The sequence below is a fragment of the Macrobrachium rosenbergii genome, chromosome 1 (assembly GCF_040412425.1).
Source record: "Macrobrachium rosenbergii isolate ZJJX-2024 chromosome 1, ASM4041242v1, whole genome shotgun sequence".
Classification (NCBI taxonomy): domain Eukaryota; kingdom Metazoa; phylum Arthropoda; class Malacostraca; order Decapoda; family Palaemonidae; genus Macrobrachium; species Macrobrachium rosenbergii.
The window spans coordinates 6,028,085-6,049,589 of record NC_089741.1 but is presented as its reverse complement, the minus strand read 5'-3'; the positions used below and the strand labels follow the sequence as shown (position 1 = coordinate 6,049,589).

Here is a 21,505-nt window from a genome sequence, read left to right as displayed (position 1 = left end):
CGGCTCCTCTCTCTCCTGGAAAACCGCCCAATAACTCACCTGCGCCCTCCACAGGGGCAGCGCGGAAAGACTTCAGCCAGACCTTTTGCACGGCGTGCAAGGTTTATGGCCATTCTCCCGCATGGGCGAAATGCCCAAGCCATAATAAATCAAATACTCCCACTGTCGCCTTGGCCGTCACAGATCCCAAGTCATTAGGCCCTCCCGCCGAAGGGCCCGTATACGTGACTCCTCCACGAGGTAGCCACCCCGCGCGCCGAGTCACTGCATTCGAGGACTCGGGCGCGCAAATCTCCCTCATCCGATGGGACAGAGTTCCCTACGGAGCTATCGTCAATAGACGAAAACTTGTCACGATCGAGGGAATAAATCAATTTGAAATGATACTCCCTACGGTCCAATTGAGAGTCACAAGACCTCACCCATCCAAAATTTGCAATCTTGCAGTAGCAAGCCATCTCCCCGGAGGCTATGACGTCATCCTGGGACAGGACTTTCAGTCCCCACAGAAATCACGACAATCTAGTAGGGTCCACATTCCCGAATCATTCGCTGGCGCGAGTAATCCTCCCCGCTTCTCCCTCAGTCAAGACTGGCGCCCCCTGGGTACCAGGAGGACGTGCAGTCCCTACCAGTGCCACCTGAGTATGATGTACAGTGGCCCCCTCGATCGGTTCCCGATCCAATTCCAGTGCCCGGCCCTGCCTCAGTGCCAGTGCCAGGGCCCCAATCAGATCTCCCATCCGGAGATGCCAAATTCCTGCCGGTGCCATTTGCATGCCCCGAGCAGTGCCAAGCTTCGTCCGTCCTGACCGACGAGCCCAAGAAACCTCTGATAGTGCCTGACTCTGCCCTAGTGCCAGCGCCAGAGCACTACTCTGATCTCCATTCATGGGATCCAACTCAGGACCCCCTCTCTTCCCCCGGCCTGGCACCGCTACCAGCCTCGGTAAGAGAGACGGTTCCTCTCGACCACAGCGGAAGCTCACCTGCAGGTGCGGCCTCGCAACCTGTGCCTGAGCTGGTCATCGTTACTTGCGAGCCGCTCACGCAGCCCCCGACCGCCTCCTCTCTGCCTCAGTCCGTCGCTGACGCAATTGCAAGTCAGGATTCTGCCATATCTCACTTGGCTGATGAACTACAAGAGCCGCGACGGATCATGGTAGAACCAGCACGGATAGCTCCTGCGTCAGCTGTCGCAGCAGCAGGCCCAGGTGGCACTCCGTGCCGCCCTCCGGTCTCAGGCCCTCCGCTTCCCCGGCCGAGGATGACTGTCCCCTTAAGAAAGGTTTGAGGCCAAATTACCACGGGCGTGGGAATTTCCAGGTAATTTACAAAGAGCTCTAGAGCTCCCCTGGCACCTGTGCCACCATTTCATTTTTCGAAGGTCTTGGCACCTCTAATCCAGAAGGGGATGTCAGACCCTCCGCTATCTTCTTCCGTTCCTCAGGAACTTCTATCTCTTATCATCCTCTATTAATCTTTCCTTAAATTTTCACCACAAGAGGCAATTAAGTACGGGATACCATTCCCACACAATGTATAAATCACTGAGAATAACAGAGTGAGAAGTGGCACGCCCTTGCGCCCATACCTTGGCACCGGGCGTGCGTGTCAGCTCTTCCTGAAGGAGTCGCGCCCTTCAGGTGCACTTTTCTCGCCCTGGGACTGAAATGACAATCCGGGCCGTAATTTATAGGCAAAGGACGATAAATTCCCGCCGAACACGATAAAACCCTCACTCTTTTTCCCCTTAGCTCTTCTGCCAATATCATTTGCTCTCTTTTAGTTATTTATTTATCTTTCTTTTTAAAGAATCGCGAGTCATAGACTCTTGCCCTTGTGATTTAAATGCCCCTTTCGTAAGCTCCGAGAGACGTGTTCCGCCTTTCATATGCGGTCACATTTCCATTCGTAACATCTTGTTAATTTTCCTTTTGTTATTATTATTCCTTTTTCCCCCTCCCTTCCTTCTAAGAACTCTGTTTGTCCTAGACCCCACATCTTTTGTCTGCTCACCCCGTCATAACATTGAGTACTCGAGTGGGCAGTGGACGCATAAAATTAGCGTAGTTTAAGGTTAGCGAATTAAAACTCGCGAATACTCTCGCCCGCATACGACTGTCAAAATCCCTGTGTGCGGGCCGGCCATCAGCTCGCGTTGAACTATATAGCTAAGCAAAGCATGTTAAAACGAAGATAAATTACCAGTGCAAATAGGTATAGTCATTACAATATCGCGTAAAGGGGATGTCATTTACAAAAATAAACACTGTTTTCATTTATACAGCCTCTTCAAGGCAGACTGTACTAACCGCATGCATTTTATCTAAAATTAAGTAACCATGTATTTTAATTCTTGAGCAATAACCTTTCTTTTCATTTGTTTGCCATAGCCTCATATACTTGGTCTTATAATCCTAATTAATTAACATTGTTCGAGTCACTTTATAAAGTTATCAATGTGTAACCAAATCTAAAGTAATTACTCTTTTGCAAGTGTTTAAATTACCTTGCGTCCTGTTAAAGAAATTTGTCCCAGTGTGTTATTAAAAGTAATGTCACAGTTTCATAAAACCCTTAGTAGTAAAGTTCATTGCCAGGCAGAATGTAGCGTAACGTAATGCATTTGCCGCTCATTCTTGTATATCGATGTACACACCCGAAGAAGGTGTGTACACCATCTTGTATGGGGAGGTATTATGATTAGCAAGAACTCACTAGCAAATTGCCTCCCCCTTTTTTTGTTGTTGTTTGTTTTGTTGTTTTCATTTACTGCAAACCGCTCGATCGATAGACACATCTGTCTATCGAGACTTCGCACGGTCAGAATACAAGGGTTTAAAACGGATTAAGGCCACTCCCTTTAAGCAGATCTTTCTTCGAGGCAAAAGTGATTTCTGTCTGGTCGTTTTCTTACAGGCAAAACTCCCCCTGCATGCATCAGCTGGAAATGATTCAAGCCCAGATGCTGGAAGTGCCCCCTGCCCCATAAGAGGAGATAAAAGCAGAAATCCACGAGGCCCCTGTCTCACACGCGCGGTGGAAGATAGGGAGTGAAGAAGTCCCTGAATCTCGGCCATGCCTTGGCCCTCTGTTAGCTATTAACCACGTGGCCTTTTCAAAGTATACTTTCTCCTCGTGCCCTTCGACCGCGAGCCACGTGTTCGCTCCACCGTTGACCTGCCTGATGCCCACATGCCATTGCCCGGCCCTTCATGAAATTCCCACGCATTGCCATTTTACGTGAAGCCCCTGCATCCTAACATGTGAAGAAACTCGCCCTCGGAAATCGTAAGTCATCCACGGACCCCTTTTCTATGCTGGAACCTGTCTTACGTTAATGTGCTCTGGAAGACCTCCATTCAGTCACGTTTTTGTCTCGTAATATTTACTTAAATTGTGAGCCAGTAATCACCGAATCTCTTGTCAAATGTCCGTGCTCCTCGAGTGTCGGCAGTGCTAAGCTATCATTAATTCATCGAAGCCCCTTGGCACCCTCAGTGCAGCTTCGAATTCATTAATCTTTTGTCTATTTTCATTACTGGCGTATAATGTGCATATCTCTCATTTCAGAGGGACCCTATATCGTGGAAGCTTCTTGGAATGTGTCTGGAATTCCCCAGTTTCATTAATCCCGTAGGAATCCCCTCCAGGATCAATAATCTACTAGCATTCCTCTTTCCCGTACTAACGTTATTCATGTAAATACACTCCTGCAAGTTTGCCCCGTATTTTACGTAATATCTTCCTCAGTAACAAGAGCCTTAAGCTCATATGAAATTCCCCTTTGTTTTCCTCTTTTTTACGTTTTCCTGGACCCACGAAGTCAGAATCACAAGGCTAAATTACCTTAAATTGTTGCTACCTGTCTCACAGAGAATATTTCAAACTAAATGGCCAGGAAAAACGTAAAATTATATATATATGTATTTACATGTATATATATATATATATATATATATATATATATATATATATATATATATATATATGTATGTATGTATGTATATATGTATGTATATATATATATATATATATATATATATATATATATATATATATATATATATATATATATATATATATATATATGTATATATATATATATATATATATATATATATATATATATATATATATATATATGTATGATTATAATCACTCTTTTGATGTCTCAGTGGGTACACTGGAGTTGTTGGAAGGTAATTGTGTCGAGGGATCGAGACCCGGCAGCACCAATCCATTTATCATTTATAAATTCCCCTTCGGTGATAATTCCCCATCGGAGATATTCCCGAAGTAGCGTGAATTGGATATTAAACGACATTTGTAGCTTCATGACTGTATATAAATCATGGTGTGATAAAAATATGGAAATGAACATGTGGAAGCGTGTTTCACAGAAATAAATTTCTGACTCAGCATGAGACTGAGCCCCGGTCTTTCAAGTGAGGGTCTAGGGCATTAGCAATTTGGTCATAAAGGTCATGAAAGTTATTAGAACCTAAGCACTAAGTAATACCCAATATATGAATGTTGGGCATTTGTATAATTCATTTAAATGATTAGAAACTTCATCATCATTATACTACCCAGCTATCAAAACAGTTTAATGTATGATATGAAATCTTCATTTACTGCAGCCATTTTTTTACTATAAATAATCCTTTACTCGTCATCAAATCTCAGTTCATTCGTGCATTTTACGTCTTTAGTGTTAGAAATGCAGAACAAGTGTCAAAGTGTTTACCCTTTTTAACCTGGTGTAAGGAAGATATGGCAGCATTTTTGCCACATCTACATTACATCCCAACTTAGGTTGATGGTTTATGATTCAAATCTGGGAAAAGCGGCAATGCCGAAAATGCACTACATGCTCGTAGTCATTTTGGTTTTACTGTATGTTCAAACTCCTTTTATGGCCTTTGTGTCCGAATTGCTAATGCCCTGGACTCTCACTCAAAAGACCAGGCTTCAGTCCTGTGGTGAGTCAGAAACTTTTATATATATATATATATATATATATATATATATATATATATATATATATATATATATATATATATACACACACATATATGGAAATGCACATTATTATATATATATATATATATATATATATATATATATATATATATATATATACACACACATATATGGAAATGCACATTATATATATATATATATATATATATACATATATATATATATATATATATATATATATATATATATATATATATATATATATATATATATATATATATATATATATATATATATATATATATATATATATATATATATACACACATATGGAAATGCACATTATATATATATATATATATATATATATATATATATATATATATATATATATATATATATATATATATATATATATATATATATATATATATATATATACACATATATGGAAATGCACATTATATATATATATATATATATATATATATATATTATAAATACTCTGTTGTTTGTCCTCTCTGAGTTATTTAGTAGGAAAAATCATTCTAACAAAGACAGGAAGGTGTCTCTGTCGAAGCTAAGAGAAATGCGGGCGAGGGTGTTAGGCTGTGCTTTCAAAAAAGTAACGTCTTAGTAGGGAATAAGTTAGCCTTAGAGTCCTATCCAACAGGTAGGGTTTTCACCAAGTAACCTCTAGTGAAGGTGGTCTTAAGCTTCCTTTTTCCTTGTCCTATGCATTCGGTGCTGTCTCTGTCAATTTTTCAGACTGTCAGGGGCTATGGATGAACGTTGGACCAACAGCCTGCTCTGAACTGACCTCACGCGAGTAGAGAGAGTCCTACCATCGTGAAACGAGCACTATTTGTGCTCTGAGCAACTCTATCCTTTGTCCTTCCCTATCTGCTATTTTACTCAGTGAATCTACAATAAGTGTTCTTCGAGAATGCTGACTGGCAGTTGCATTGCACAAGCAACCTACGTCACGGTAAATCTGGAAATGACAAGATTTTTGTTGATTTGCTAGTATCTCTTTCATTGTACTTAAATTTTCCATTGTTTCCCCTTCAGCCACAATTTACAAGAGAACCTGGTATAATCATATTTCTTTTATGAAGTCTAGTGTATGAATAATGATCATTACCTAGTGAACAGCATAAGCTATTCCTGTGCAGTAAGTAGGAATTAGGGAAAGTCAAGTGTAAGTAAATTTCAGGCAAACTTGGATCCTGATCACCATTGTTTGGAAGAGAAACATCTGTTAAAGTACAAACATTTGTTGCATTATATTTTTAATGGAAGCCGGGAAAATTGACCGTGTCAGATGTTGACCAAAGGTTCATGTAATTTCCTTGCTACCACAGCACATTCTTTCTTTGTTGGGACTAGGTGGGAGGTGAAGGGGTTTAATGTAATTCCTTTGTTACAGAAGTAATCCATTTTTTCCCTACGTAGTCCAGACTGGCGACCTAATCCAATTAAGCAATTGTCTATCTTTTGAGGATAACTTTCAGCTTCAATTGACAGTTTACGTGTGTCCTTGGCAAAGCAGGGCTAAATAACTTACATTAATTAATTAAGAAACTCATCAGCCAAAGCCCACGCACAACACTGGCGACCTTGCCAGGATTCTAATTAATTTAGAGAGAAAGGAATCGAGAATCAAATTAATTTTCAAATCAATTGCAGAGAAAAGTCAGATCATATTTAATTTCAAGCTAACTCTTCCGAACAAGGAGACAAGACAAGGCATAATAGCACTAAGAATACCATTTTTATAATTAAGGAATTAGTGTAGTTAGGGACATGTGCATTAAGAGCAGCTAATTTATAATTTACAATTTACAAACTTTTACAAGAAATGTTGCCGAGTTCAAACACGCAGCCACCCACATACCTTTGAAGGTTGTTGACCGAGTTATCAAGTCATATTTAATATTTTGCTATTTTCCTCGGCCAAGGATTAATGCATGATATTGATGTTGAATGAGTTAACTATTGCACGACAAAGAACGGAGAAAGTGTGCCTAACGTTTCTCTCGTAGGTAGGGAGGACAAAATTTGCGAAGTTCGTTGAATTTCAAAAGTAGTAACCGCGTTCGTCACTCCAAAGAGGCCCTGAGCGAGCATAACAGTTTTCATATCATGGGAAGCATATCAAAATTCCGTGTCATTAACATAGCAAGCGAACGGCAACCGTTAATTTCATAATTTGTATATTTAAGTAACGTAAATTCCGGCCATCAGGACATCACAGATCCATTCCTTTTGTGTCCTCGAACCCATCATAAGCATGGCAGAAGTGAAAGGAAATTAATTCCGTGTGAAAAAGGAAAAAAAGAGAAAAAGTGTAGCTCAGAGTAATTTCGTTTTCCATCTCCATGACATAAAATCCTTTGCATTGTTGGTGTATTTTGTTAAAATTTGTATCCCTACATTTGCTTCGTTCATTTTGTGAGAGGAATTCGAGTGCTTTATGTGTGTTCCATGGTAAACAAATGCGCCTCAGGATCGTGTTTCCTCAGCCAGTGTGCGTCCAGCAGTTGTTTTGAATTTTGCTGCCTTATAGCGGGATTCATCTGACATTTTGGAACCCTTGTTGACTGCTCACCATGTCCGCCATCTTAAAACCTTTGTTGTTATTATTGGTTTGTGGGGGCGCCACAGTCACCTTAGCCTCTGCCTCAATTGCCACTTCATGAACTACTTTGTTTGCATAATAATCCGACTCGCAAAATCTTAAACAGAACATAGACTTCAAGAGATAGGAATTAGGTTAGGATTCCATACAATAGGTAAAAACAAGACATAATTTAGTCAGGGAATGATAGGATTTATTTAGGAGATATATAACAGAAGAAAGAAAAAAAAAGTTCCTATGCAAATACCGCGATGTAAGAAATTATATGAAAGAAAAGGAACTTATCATTTTTTAACCATAGCTTCTCAGAGTAAGACGTATGACTCGGGCTAAGACAATCCCCTAAAATAGCCCAAGAAGACGTATCTCCAAATAAGAACCCTGCCAGTGGGCAGTTACAATAATTTTTCCTATTTTCTCAGGTAGCACGAATTTGCTGGCTGAATTTCTCTCTCTCTCTCTCTCTCTCTCTCTCTCTCTCTCTCTCTCTCTCTCTCTCTCCTCTCTCTCTCTCTCTCTCTCTCTCTCTCTCTCTCTCTCTCTCTCTCATATATTCAAGTAAGCATTCAGCCTAACCTTCGAGTGTATGTGCACCGAATTCATAGAAACTAAACCAAATAACCAGAACCACCTCTGTCCCACAAATAGATGAGGACACGTTAAGATTAGGTACAGTTAGAAACATCGGTCATGAGTGAGGTCTTTTATCCAGACCTAAGCAGAAAGAAGCCTTTCTCCCTCTGCAGGAAAAGGGAGTAGCACAGCGGGTACTGGAACCAGTCACTCATGAGGGCCTCAAAAGCAACCACAATTAAATTTTCCTATTCCACAGTGTCACCAATCTGAGGCACTGTCATGAACTGAATAGCTTACATCTCTCTCCCTCTGTTACCTTCCCTTTCTCTCCAACTCATTTGTTACACTCTGCTAGGGTAGAGTGCATTTCCCCTTAAATATACACTAGTTGGACTCAAGTAAAGGGTTGCTATGAACGCACTGGCACCATAGTGCCAGCAAACAAAGAAGAAAAAACCAGAAAAAGGGAACACAAGAAAAGTTCTTTTGTACCTAAGTTCCACCAGTACATAAAGATACTGAGTGCCACCAGTGTGACCTTTACATGGAACACACAACCACAATGCCACCTTATTGAAAAGGTGCCACATCACTGAAGAGTCACTCTAAATCTGAGGGACACTTCCTTGCTGCCCAAGTACGTCCAATTGTCCTGGATAGACGCCCTTCCCCACCAGAACCATAGCAACAGAGAATCGTAGAGCCTTCATGGAGCTGGAGACGGCGGCAGGTCTCATGGGACTGGACCTTACCAAGTGGGTTAAGGAACAGCTGGATGACTTGGCCGAGCAAGAGAAGGAAGAAAGACTGGAACGGCGGGAATTATGAAGCCGAACAGAGGCTGTATGAAGAAAAACAGAGGAGGTATGAGGCCGAACAGAGGCAGCTGGAACACAAAAGGAGAAGAGAGCATGAGTTAGCCTTCAAGGAGAGTGAGCTAGCTCTCAAGGAAAAGGAGCTCGAGCTGGAGAGAGTGAGAATAGAAAATGCTGAAGCTATGGCTATACAACAAGCATCCAACCCCACACCTGCTGCACCAAATGCTCCAATCTCGAGCATTAATTCCCTTGTCCCCAAGTGGACTGAGGACGAGCCGGAAGCATGGTTGGAGGAAATAGAGGCACTCTTTGAGAACTACAGCACCACCGAGACAGAGAGGGCCTTAGTGCTAGCCAAGCACATGGAGGGAAAAGCTAAGGCAGCCTTTCGCTCACTGGAGAAGAGTCAGAGACGCAACATGGTTGAAGCACGTAGAGCAGTGGTTCCCAAACTAGGGGGCACGCCCCACTAGGGGGGCGTGAAGACGATACAAGGGGGGCGTGAAGTCATCTGCTTGAAATTCCTTGTTTAATACAGTCCTCAGCAATGACGCCTTAAGACCTGGTCGTCTGGAGCGACATTTGAGCACAAACCACAAAGCATTAAAAGAAAAGCCAAAGGAGTTCTTCACAGCCAAACTGCATGAGCTGAATCATATGAAGCTGGACTCAAGCAGTGTTTTTCATCAAGAAACGTGGAAACTAGTGGAAGCATCTTACGAGCTGTCACTACTTATTGCAAAAGCAAAGAAGCCTCACTCTGTGGGGGATACTCTTGTAAAGCCCTGCCTTTTGAGAGCTGCAAATACTGTGCTTGGGGAAGAAAGCCAAATCAAAGATTTCCTTATCGGATAACACAGTGAAGCGTCGCATTGATGAACTTTCAGAAGACATAAAAGAACAAGTTTTGGACAAAATAAAAGCATCTCGCTTCTTTGCAATACAGTGCGATGAAAGTACTGATGTTGCTCACCTCTGCCAGCTGCTTGTTTATTCTCGATTCGTGGATGAAGGAACTGTGAGAGAAGAAATTCTTTTCTCAGCAGCACTGGAGACAACAGCAAAGGCCATCGATGTTTTTTTAAAGGTGCATGAGTTTTTCCATGAGTACAGTCTTTCATGGGAAAAATTAGTCGGTGTTTGTACTGATGGTGCCCCAGCAATGATTGGATCTCGCTCTGGATTTATGAAACTGGTGAAAGAAAAAAATCCTGCTGTAACTGGGACTCACTGTGTTATCCACAGACAATCATTAGCAAGCAAAACTCTGCCAGGTAATCTACGCAGTTCACTGAATTTGGCAATAAAAGTGGTGAATTTTGTAAAGAATAGCTCTTTGAATTCTAGGCTTTTCGCAGCTCTTTGCTCAGATCTGGGCACTGATTACAAGACTCCTGTTTCACACCAAAGTCCGCTGGCTTTCCAAGGGAAACATGCTGAGTCGTCTTTACGAGCTCAAGGATGAAGTGGAAATTTACTTGCAGAAGCAGAAACAAGACAAACTGTATGAAGCATTCAGAGAGGAAGACTTTCAGCTCTCATTAGCATACCTTGTGGACTTTTTTGAGGCTATCAACAACCTCAATTTGAAGTTACAAGGAAGAAACACAAACATCATTGCACACTCTGATGTAATCAGAGCTTTCACCGAAAAAAATCATCTTTGGAAAAGAAAAGTACAAGTTGGGAACTTTTCATCGTTCTCACATCTGAATGAGCTCTTGTCTGAGAAGAGAAAAATTGAGCAGTATGACGTGACAAAAGAGGTTTTATCACATCTGGATTCCCTTGCTGAGGAATTTATACACTATTTTCCAGATGTCTCAATAGAGAATTCTCTTTGGACATTGGTACAGAATCCATTTAACACTGATGTGGAGTTGCTACTGGAATCACTGCAAGAGGAAGCCATCGATTTGAAATGTGACTCGAGCGCGAAAAGGGACTTTGAAACAATGAAGTTAGAAGAGTTTTGGGTGAAATATCTCCCCATGTACCCAAAAGTAGGTGAAGAAGCACTTCATGTGATTCTTCCCTTTTCTTCTACTTATCTTTGTGAAGCAGGATTTTCAGCTCTTGTTGTTCTGAAAACAAAACAGCGCAACCGACTTGATGTAGGAAATGACTTGCGTTGTGCGCTGTCATCCTTCAATCCTAGAATTTCTGATCTTGTGAGGAAGAAGCAGCAGCATCCATCTTACTAAACTTGACCAGAAATTGTGCCTTAGTCTCATAAGTATTTCCAAATATTATATGCCATGTTTTCAAATTATCTATTCTTAAAATTGCAACTCAATTTTGCCAATTTGCTAATGTTTAAACTTTTTTTCGCTCACTTTGAACCAAATGTTTCGTTTTAGTTACTGGAATGTACTATTATTTGTTTGAGTGGCTTTCATTATTAAAATGTAATACAAACAGAAATCTGTTTTCCTGTACAATGCTAAGAAATAAATGTAAGAATCATTTCATATTAAAAAAAGAGAGGAGTGGGGGCGTATGGGTCTACTGGAAGCAAAAAGGGGGCATCAGGTAAGATAGTTTGGGAACCACTGACATAGAGTCACCACAAAGGCCTACAAAATAACCCTGGAGAAATGGAGATAGCGGTTCCGAGGCCTTGCCAAGGAAGTCGGCTGGTCCTAGACTGAATGGGCCTTTCACAAGACCCAGACTGGCACCCGCTGGTTCGACTCCTTGTCTTGCATGATGCTTGAGGACCTCTTCAATCGGAGCATGCTGGAGGATCTTTACCAATGTGTGGCTGGGAAATCTTCAACAGCACATCTCAGCGGCGAACAGTGCCACCTGTGTACCTCTCAGGCTCGACTCACCTGAAGAATGGACTGTCTAGCAAGCCTCCGTGCACCCACTGTAAGAGGGTGGGGCACACAGAAACTGATTGCCGATACAAGCTCAGCACTCACAAGCAGCCTCCTACTAACAGCCAGAGCTCCTCTCCCTCTACATCCACGCAACCCTCTCCACCAATCGTCACCGCAGGCCACCGAGCCGCTACAAGGGGCCCGTGCTGATCCTGTGGTGCTGCTGGCCACTACAGTGCTGGATATCCGGCCTGTCCACATCATGTCCCCACCACCAAGTTCGTTAACCTCATCAGCACCTCCTTCTCCGAGGCTGGGCTACAAAAGATCCTTTACCCTGAGAGACTGGGAACCCAGTTCATCTCGGTGGCCCCCCTTAAGGGCTCTAGCCTGCCCATAACCCTTCCAGTCATGGCAGACACTGCGTCAGATGTTAGCCTGATCTCCAGGGCCCAAGTGGCAGCCGGTGCCACGGTTAACAAGAAAACCCGGTGGGAGATGAAGTGGATAGAGGGCCACACCATTACCTTTCCCACAGTCAAGCTCTAGGGCACGACACCTTGGGGCACGCTACCCCACCGCCTTGGCATGGTGGGTGGAATTCGGCCCAGAGTGGACTTCCTGTTGGCTTGGGACCTCCTCTGGGGAAGCCCTTCCCAACGCCCCTTTGCAGCCATACTACCTCCTCCACGGAGGCCCAGACTGTAAGAGAGCCCCACGAAGGAAAACCACCATCTGCCCACCTAAGTGGTCAGCGGAAGGGGCACACACCGAACCTTTCTCAGCCTAGTCCTCTCCATTCACGAAGGGGCAGCCAACAAGAGCTCCTCCCTCTCCCTGAAGAGATGTTCAGGAGGAGCAGTACCGCTGTAGGACGTGTAAGCGGACAGGCCACTCCACTAATTGGGAGGGCTGCCCAAGTAAGCAACGCCCAGTGGACGCCCCCGAGCAGGACTCTCCGAGAGGCTCTGATCTCCAGCTGGGGCAGGAATCTCTACCGCAGCCAAATTCAAGCCATCCACGAGGTATTGCACCTCTGGACCCCTTGTCCGGCAAGGACGTTGAGCCATCAGTTAAGAAGGACCCTGTGCCTGGTGCAAACCATGAGGTGGATCCTCCTCCGGGGGATCCAGGATCCCTCACGGCACTAGTTGTGGCAACCGGAGAGCCTCCGGCACCCGACACTTCCTCTTCACCAAATCTGTCCCCAGAGGATGAACCCCTGGTGGACCAAACTGTCACACCTTCTTTGGGAGACCAGGAACTGGCCTCCTCGGACGCAGAGGTCGGGATCGCTCTCGCTCCGGTTGTCGCAGTAGCTGGAGTAGGGAGCCCTCCTGTAGCTTCTGAAGTTACCCCTGACTTCCCACCCACTAGCCCTTCTGGCCTTTCCCCAGAGTTGGTGCCCTCACTACCTCCTAGGTCTGACAAAGATAGGCCTTGGAAGAACCCAAAGAAGAAGAAGGTGCGGAAGAGAGCCCAGTAGTTGCAGAGCCATGAGCTCATCCTGGCACTAGTGCCCGCTCGGCACAGTGCCTTACCATCTTAGAGTGATCCTGGCCCCTTGCCCAAAGGAGGCAGCCAGCGTGATCTCTACCATACAGTAGCCTAGGCCAGATTAAGTTCATTGGAATAGTAACCTTAACACTTACACCATCCATCAATCTGCAGTAACCACATAAGTACAGGGTAACTGAAATCAGACAATCTAAACTATTGTGAATAGAGCCACTACTCTCATGACACACACAGCCTAATACCTCAGTGAGGCAAGCATTTATCATATGAGACAAACCTCATGTACCAACCAGTAATTACCAATTGTAGTGCAGAAAACCTTGTAATTTAGCTAGTTCATTGTCCATTACGTTGGTGCTATGGCTGGGTTAGGATGCAAGATACCATAGAATGTACCATTTGGCTAGGTCTAAAAAATCATGATTATAAGAGGTAGCACGTAATAACCGTAAGCATCTTGAAGTACAGTTAGGATTCTGTAAATAAGTGATTAAAGCTCATGTCCTTTCTAGAGTTGGGTAGGTCCATAGCTGGGTAGACTGCACGGGACAAATCTGCTCAAGGAAGAAGAGTAACGTAATAGAGGTGAACAGCTTGCTAAGTACGGACCTTCACGCTGAAAAAAGAAAGTGAAGGCCTTCTTGGGGGCTTTTTATAAATATTCTGCTGTTTGCCCTCTCTGCATTATTTAGTAAGAAAAATCTTTCTAACAAAGACAGGAAGGCATCTCTGTCCAAGCTAAAAGAAATGCAGGCGAGGGCGTTAGGCTGTGCTTTCAAAAAAATAATGTCTTAGTAGGGAATAAGTTAGCATTAGAGTCCTAACCAAGAGGTAGGGTTTTCACCAAGTAACCTCTAGTGAAGGGGGTCTTAAGCTTCCTTTTTCCCTGTCCTATGCATTCGGTGCTGTCTCTGTCAATTTTTCAGACTGTCAGGGGCTATGGATGAACGTTGGACCAACAGCCTGCTCTGAACTGACCTCACGCGAGTAGAGAGAGTCCTACCATCATGAAACGAGCACTATTTGTGCTCCGAGCAACTCTATCCTTTGTCCTTCCCTATCTGTTATTTTACTCAGTGAATCTACAATAAGTGTTCTTCGAGAACGCCGATCGGCAGTTGCATTGCACAAGCAACCTACGTCACGGTAAGTCTGGAACTGACAAGATTTTTGTTGATTTGCTAGTATCTCTTTCACTGTACTTAAATTTTCCATTGTTTCCCCTTCAGCCACCATTGACAAGAGAATCTTGTATAATCATATTTCTTTTATGATGACTAGTGTATGAATAATGATCATTGCCTAGTGAATTGCATAAGCTATTCCTGTGCAAAGTAGGAATTAGGGAAAGTCAAGTGTAAGTAAATTTCAGGCAAACTTGGATCCTGATCACCATTGCTTGGAAGAGAAATATCCGTTAGGGTACAAACATTCGTTGCGTTATATTTTTTTCACAGAAGCCGGGAAATTTGACTGTGTCAGACGTTGACTAAAGGATCATGTAATTTCCTTGCTATCACAGCACATTCTTTCTTTGTTGGGACTAGGTGGGAGGTGAAGGGGCTTAATGTAATTCCTTTGTTACAGAAGTAATCCATTTTTTCCATACGTAGTCCCAACTGGCGACCTAATCCAATTAAGTAATTGTCTGTCTTTTGAGGATAACTTTCAGCTTCAATTGACAGTTTACAAGTGCCCTTGGCAAAGCAGGGCTAAATAACTTACATTAATTAATTAAGAAACTCATCAGCCTAAGCCCAGACATAACAATATATAATACTAGCTGACCAATCAGGTGCTGCCAGGGAAAACACTGAATGACAACCAATAAACTCTCTCTCTCTCTCTTTCCCTCTTTCTCCATCCTAACACCCACCTCTACTCTCTCTCTCTCTCTCTCTCTCTCTCTCTCTCTCTCTCTCTCTCTCTCTCTCTCTCTCTCTCTCTCTCTCTCTCTCTTTCCTGTTAACATAGTTGTTTCAGTTACATTGCCCAGCCTTTTGACATTTTATATTTCACCCCTTCTCACCCCCCATTCCTATCAGGGCTGAAATTGGGCTTAAAGGGCATTGGGAGTGTCAATATTCATCTCAGCGACCTTGAAAACCATGGATTAGACACTAATATCTGTTGTTTTTGACGTTTTATTTTTCACGCCTGCTCACCCCCTTCCTATCAGGGCTAAACTAGGACTTAAAGGCATTGGGAGTGTCACCATTCATCTTAGCGACCTCGAAAACTATGGATTAACACTAATATCTGTCGTTTTCAGTTATTTTTACATGTCACCCCACTTCCCACCCACACCCTTTTTGGCGCCAGTAATGTCTTACCCCAACAGTATTCTTTCCGAGATAGTAATTCATATGTATACCGAAATGAGGTATGATGAGTTCATAGAGTTTATTTAGTTACAAAGTCTACAGGCATAACTAGCACATTTCAGGGAACCCCTTCCCACCCCTACCCCCTTTGGTATCCTTTGGTGCTGATGATGTCTCATCCCCACAGTATTCTTTTCGAGGTTGTAAGTCATATGTGTACCAAGTTTGGTTGAAATTGTCAATGCATTTCAGAGTTATGCTGGAACAAACACACTCACACATACACACATACATCCATTTATACAAAAACCTTGTTTAGTCATATTTATATATGGAAGAGTTTATGGGTGTGTGTATATATATATATATATATATATATATATATATATATATATATATATATATATATTAGTATATATATATATATATATATATATATATATATATATATATATATGTGTGTGTGTGTGTGTGTGTGTGTGTGTGTGTTATAATGATATGTCTTATGATATGTGTGTTTTCTGTATAATTGATACATTTTTGTAATTTTGGTATATTTTCTCTTGTTTGTCATATGTTGTGTGTTGAGATATCAGGCCTCAGATCTAAAAGGGTTGGTTGGCTGTGTGATAAAATAAGGAACATCTTCTTGTAGACTATTATGTACACAGTTGAATGTTTGATCAGGTGTCAGTTGGTGGCCACAGGAAATCCTTTATGCAGAGAGGCCCTAAACCACTTAAGTTATCAGTTAAAGGGAGAAGAGATGACAAGTCTGATAACGTTTGTTGACCAGGGCGAGGATATCGCTGGTTCGCCTCTGTGTTTGTACAAGTGTTCAAACAGGGAACCCCTTGTCAGTCATACAGGTAAGAGTGCAGCTCTCTGAGCCAGAGAATAAATTATCTGTTTTTTTCCTGTTGGAAAGGAAGAAATTCTGTTTATTCCTGTTGGAGAAGAAACTCTGTTTATTCCTGTTTCTTCCAGGGTGACCACTTTCTAAAAATGCCTAACTGGCAACCTAGGTTCAACCTCATAGAAGATTGTTGGTAAAACTAATCAGTTCAGACAGAGACCTGGTAAAGTTAGGTTGGTCTCTCTCTCTCTCTCTCTCTCTCTCTCTCTCTCTCTCTCTCTCTCTCTCTCTCTCTCTCTCTCACCACCTCTTAATTCAGAAGAGTGTAAGATTTGTGGTCACTCTCCCAAACATATAAGTGTTGGAAACTGTTTATAATATTTAATGCTCCCTTGGCAGGATCTGACATAAAAGAAAAGTGTTAACAATGAACAGGCCTTAGATAAAAGTGTATATTACTGCAACAAAAAAGGAGTTGTGTAAAAGTGTTCAGAAACTTGTATAAGGTAAAGTGGGTTTTTACTTATTTTTTACCATGGTAAAAAGGTAGATTTAATCTTTAAACAGATTTTGCCTTAGTGAAATTATTGTTGATAAACTTTTTGTGCATTTTTATGTTCTTGTTTTACATTTGTGTGTGGTCTTGTGTTTACAATTTCATAGTTTTACCCAAATTTTTGTGTTGGTGATTTAACATTTATTTAATTAGCACTTTATATATGTTGATACTTTAACATTGCATACTTGTTCTGATATTCATTTGTTAAGATTTCTTTTTCAAATTTGGAGTAAATCTTAATAGTTTGAATTTTGCTTAGTTAATGTAATTTCTTGATAAATTAAAGTTTTTGTGAATTAATCTTGCTTAAGAATTAATTAAATCTTATGTTGTTTTCAAGTAATAGTAAATTTTTTCAGATTGTGAATTCTACTTATAACTTTTGAAGTTAGAAATAAATTTTTATATTTAAAGTTTTAAAAGCACAGTGTTTCATTTTTGACCACCAGTGAATAGTGTTACTTGTATATGCATAAGGTAAGAGATAAACATGTTCTGTTCTCCTTCAGAGTTTTTTGAAGTGAATTAAGAGTGATGCCCTTTCCTTCTAGTATATTTCTTCATTAACAGTTACTACCTCACTCATAACTTGATAAACTTAGATTGATTTGTTCAAGTGATAAGCAAGTTTAAAGGGATCACTGTTACCTTTAGAGTGTTCAGTTGTAATTTTATTGTTATGAGGGTTCAAGTATTTGGCTGAAGTGAGGTAAATTTTGGATTTTGTGAATAGTTGTGTAATAACCAGTTACTTGATCACTTCGTGACAATATATTTGGTGCCCAGACCTGGGAGAACAAAACAAAATATCACTCTAATTTATGGTTTATACTGGTGGTGTTAGGATATATTTTGGTAGGAGAGTAACCACATAGTTATTTTGAATTGTATTGTAAAATATTTAGTTGAGTAAATTAGAGAGAATGGCTCTGTTCGAAGTTCAGGAGTTTTAGCGCTCCAACTGTCAGAAAGTTATCTGAATCTAACCTAAATAAGGCACAGTGGATTGCTTTAGCAGTCGCTTGTAGGGGTAATGTGACTAATGGTATGACTGAGGCACAAATCAAATGTATTGCAATTCAAGCACTGATACTCTGGTAAAGTAGATAGAGAGTTAAATGAGGCATATGAAGTGTTGGATGCAGCTGAGATGGAATTTATATATAAGCAAGGACAAAGAATGTGAACAGTGATGCAGAAGCAGAGCTTAGACGTTTAGAAACAGAAGAAAATTTGTGTAGACTGAAGGTGCTAGAATCAGAAGAAAAGTTGCTTAAGCTACAGATGCAGGCTGATAGAGAAAAAGAAGACAGAGAAAGAGCAAAAGAAGAAAGGGAAAGAGCAAGGAAGCAAGAAGAACATGAAAGGGAGTTAGAGTTAATCAGAGCTCGATCCACATTACCTGTAACCCCGTATAACTATATCTAAGGTAACGCAGACCCTGTGTTTGATGTAGTAAGAGTGCAGAAGTTAATCCCAAAGTTTACAGAAGAAGCACCAGATGAGTTTTTTGATCACTTTGAAAAAGTGGCTACAGCCATGGGATGGCCAGAGAATAAATGGTCAGCCTTGTTACAGAGTGTTCTCATTGGTAAAGGAAGAAGTGTCTATTTAGCCTTATCAGCTGATCAGTGTAAAGCATACAGTGTACTGAAACACAATGTGTTACAAGTTTACCAGATGACCCCTGAATATTACAATGAAAGATTCAGATCTTTGAGAAAGGACGATGAATGGAGGCCGCTAAAGTTAAGTCTATGGATGAACCTGAGGAGTTAGTAGTCTTAGAGCAATATCTGAGAGGAATTCCTGAACACATAAGAGCTTATTGAAGAGAGAGAGAGGTTAAGAAACTTGACAAAGCTGCTACACTGAGTGAGGATTATAATATTGTAAGTAGCAGAAGGAATTATAATGTCAAGTACCAGACCCAACAACTCACAGGTTATAGGTCTCAGTCGAATTTTAAGAACATTGATGTAAGAAACCCTTCTAGTAGCTATGCCAGTACAAAGCCAAGATATACCCCCAGCAATCGAATGGTAAACCCTCACCTTCCAGTTTTTCTCAAGACAGATACAGAAGACTAATGTTGTTTGCTACAAGTGTAGAAGAATAGGACACTATAGTTGAAATTGTTATAAGACACAACAGCAGACCAAGCCAGTTGGACAAGTGGTAAAAGGTAACCAGGTAAAGCCAACTACGAGGAATAGTGTGGGAAACAATTAGACTAGACAAGCAGAGTGTTTAGCAACCACTGGAAATTTAACCTCAAGCAGTGAGTGGCTGAGCAATGTGGAGGCTTTTAAGCCATATATCTATGAAGGTATGCTGACAACTCCCTCCTTGAGTGTGCAGATACCAGTAAAAATATTATGTGATACAGGAAGTAACCATTGTGTGGTAGTTCGTGGTGCTCACCCACAGTTGGAGAGGAATCGCACTGGAAATTCAGTTATTTTGAAGGGTATACGAGGAGAGGAAGTAACTCCTATATGCCGCTTGCATCTGTCTTGTGAATTGGTGACATGAAGTATTGATTTTGCTGTAAAGGACTCACTAGCTGTTGAAGATGTGCATGTTTTACTGGGTAATGAAGTTGGTGGTGTACCCTTCGTTCCGTGTCCTATAGTGACAGACAAACTGTTGAGGATTAGTCCTATGGTAGAGACAGAGAAGAAAAACCCCCACCTGTTTCCAATTTGTGTAACTACCTGGAGTATGAAGGAACTACATATGGAAGCGAAGAAACTGAGGATTTACTTGTACCAGAAGGACCAAGTGGCAGATCTTTGAGCTTAGAAGAGCTGTTCCAAGAAAGTGAAGGGTTCCTTAGTGTTAGTAATGAAGAAAGTATCCAAGAAGAAGAGGATCCTGTTGCTATTGAAGAGACTTAGCATAGTCAAAGTGTTCCTAAAGACAGTAGTGAAACTACAGTAGTAGAGTTGGCGGATATTGAGAGTTCAACCCTTGAAGTTGGTCAAGTGACTAGAGAGAAGCTCATAGAACTGCAGAAGAAGGATACAACGATGACTGACTTGTTCATCAGAGTTGTTGATCAAGAAGAGATGCCACAAACTCCTACCTGTTATTACTTAAGGGAAGGATTGCTGATGAGGAAGCATCGACCTGCCGATATTCCAGGAAATGCTGAATGGGGTGAATATCATAAAATTTTGATTCCATATCCGTTGAGAAAACAAGTGGTAGCAGTACCACACGAGTCTGGACATATGGGAATTAGGAAGACTGTTGAGATGATTATGAGATATTTTTTCTGGCCTGGACTTCACAAGAATGTTAGCAGATTTTGCAGAGACTGTCATACATGCCAGATAGCTGGAAAACCGAATGAAACTATTCAAAAAGCCCCTCTACAACCCATAGAAGTTAGAGGAGAACCCTTTAGCAAGGTGATAATAGATGTGGTTGGACAGCTTCCAAAAACGAAGAAAGGACATGAATATCTGTTGACATTAATGTGTCCAGTAACAAGGTATCCTGAGGCGATTCCTGTAAGAAGTATAAGTGCAAAGGTAATAGCTGAGAAGTTGGTGGAGCTTTTCTACAAGTTTGGAATAACAGAAATTGTGCAAAGCGATAGAGGAACGAACTTTACTTCAAAATTATTCCAGGATGTGATGAACTTGTTAGAGTGAAACAACAGTTATCAACCACTTACCATCCAGAGACTCAAGGAGCCTTGGAATGGTTCTGTCAGACTTTGAAAAGTATGTTAACAAAGTACTGTAATGAATCAGGAAGAGAATGGGATGTTGGTTTACCTTTGATGTTATTTGAAGTTAGGAATGCTTACCAAGAAAGTATAGGATGCTCACCAAATGAAATGATTTTTGGTCGAGACATTGAGAGGTCCGTTGAAGATTCTTGCAGAGAATTGGGAAGAAGATCAAGAGGAAGTCCAAGGAGAATATGTGAAGAACTTGAGGAAAAGGTTAAGAGAATTAGAAAATTCTCTTTTGAAAATCTGAAAATAAGTCAAGAGAAAATGAAAAGGAAATATGATGCTAAGACTAAGCTAAGAAATTTTAGTGTTGGACAGCAAGTTCTAGTGTTTTTACCAGTGAAAAGATTTCCCCTTATCAATAAGTTTCAAATTCCTTATAGGATAATAGAGAAGTTAAGTGATCGAACTTATGTGATTGAAACACCAGGGAGAAGGAAACGACACAGGAAAATACATGTGAATCTTTTGAAACCTTACTTCTCAGAGACTAGAACTGAAACAGTGTCTATAACCCAAACAACTTCATCTACAGAGGACGATGATGGCTACGAATTGGGAGCTGAAAACAAGATGAACAATTCTTCAATACTGGAAAATTGGGGAACAAACTAAAACGTCTGAGTGTTGAACAAAGCAAGGAATTAAGTG

At 41.3% G+C, this 21,505-nt stretch overlaps 1 protein-coding gene across 1 annotated transcript; it reads left to right on the top strand.

The window, feature by feature from the left end:
* The first annotated feature begins 10,457 nt into the window (after positions 1-10,457).
* On the top strand, positions 10,458-11,228 carry LOC136839257 (protein FAM200A-like). Its single transcript, XM_067105045.1, has one exon. The coding sequence runs from the start codon at positions 10,458-10,460 to the stop codon at positions 11,226-11,228; it is 771 nt and encodes a 256-aa protein (XP_066961146.1).
* Positions 11,229-21,505: the final 10,277 nt, after the last annotated feature.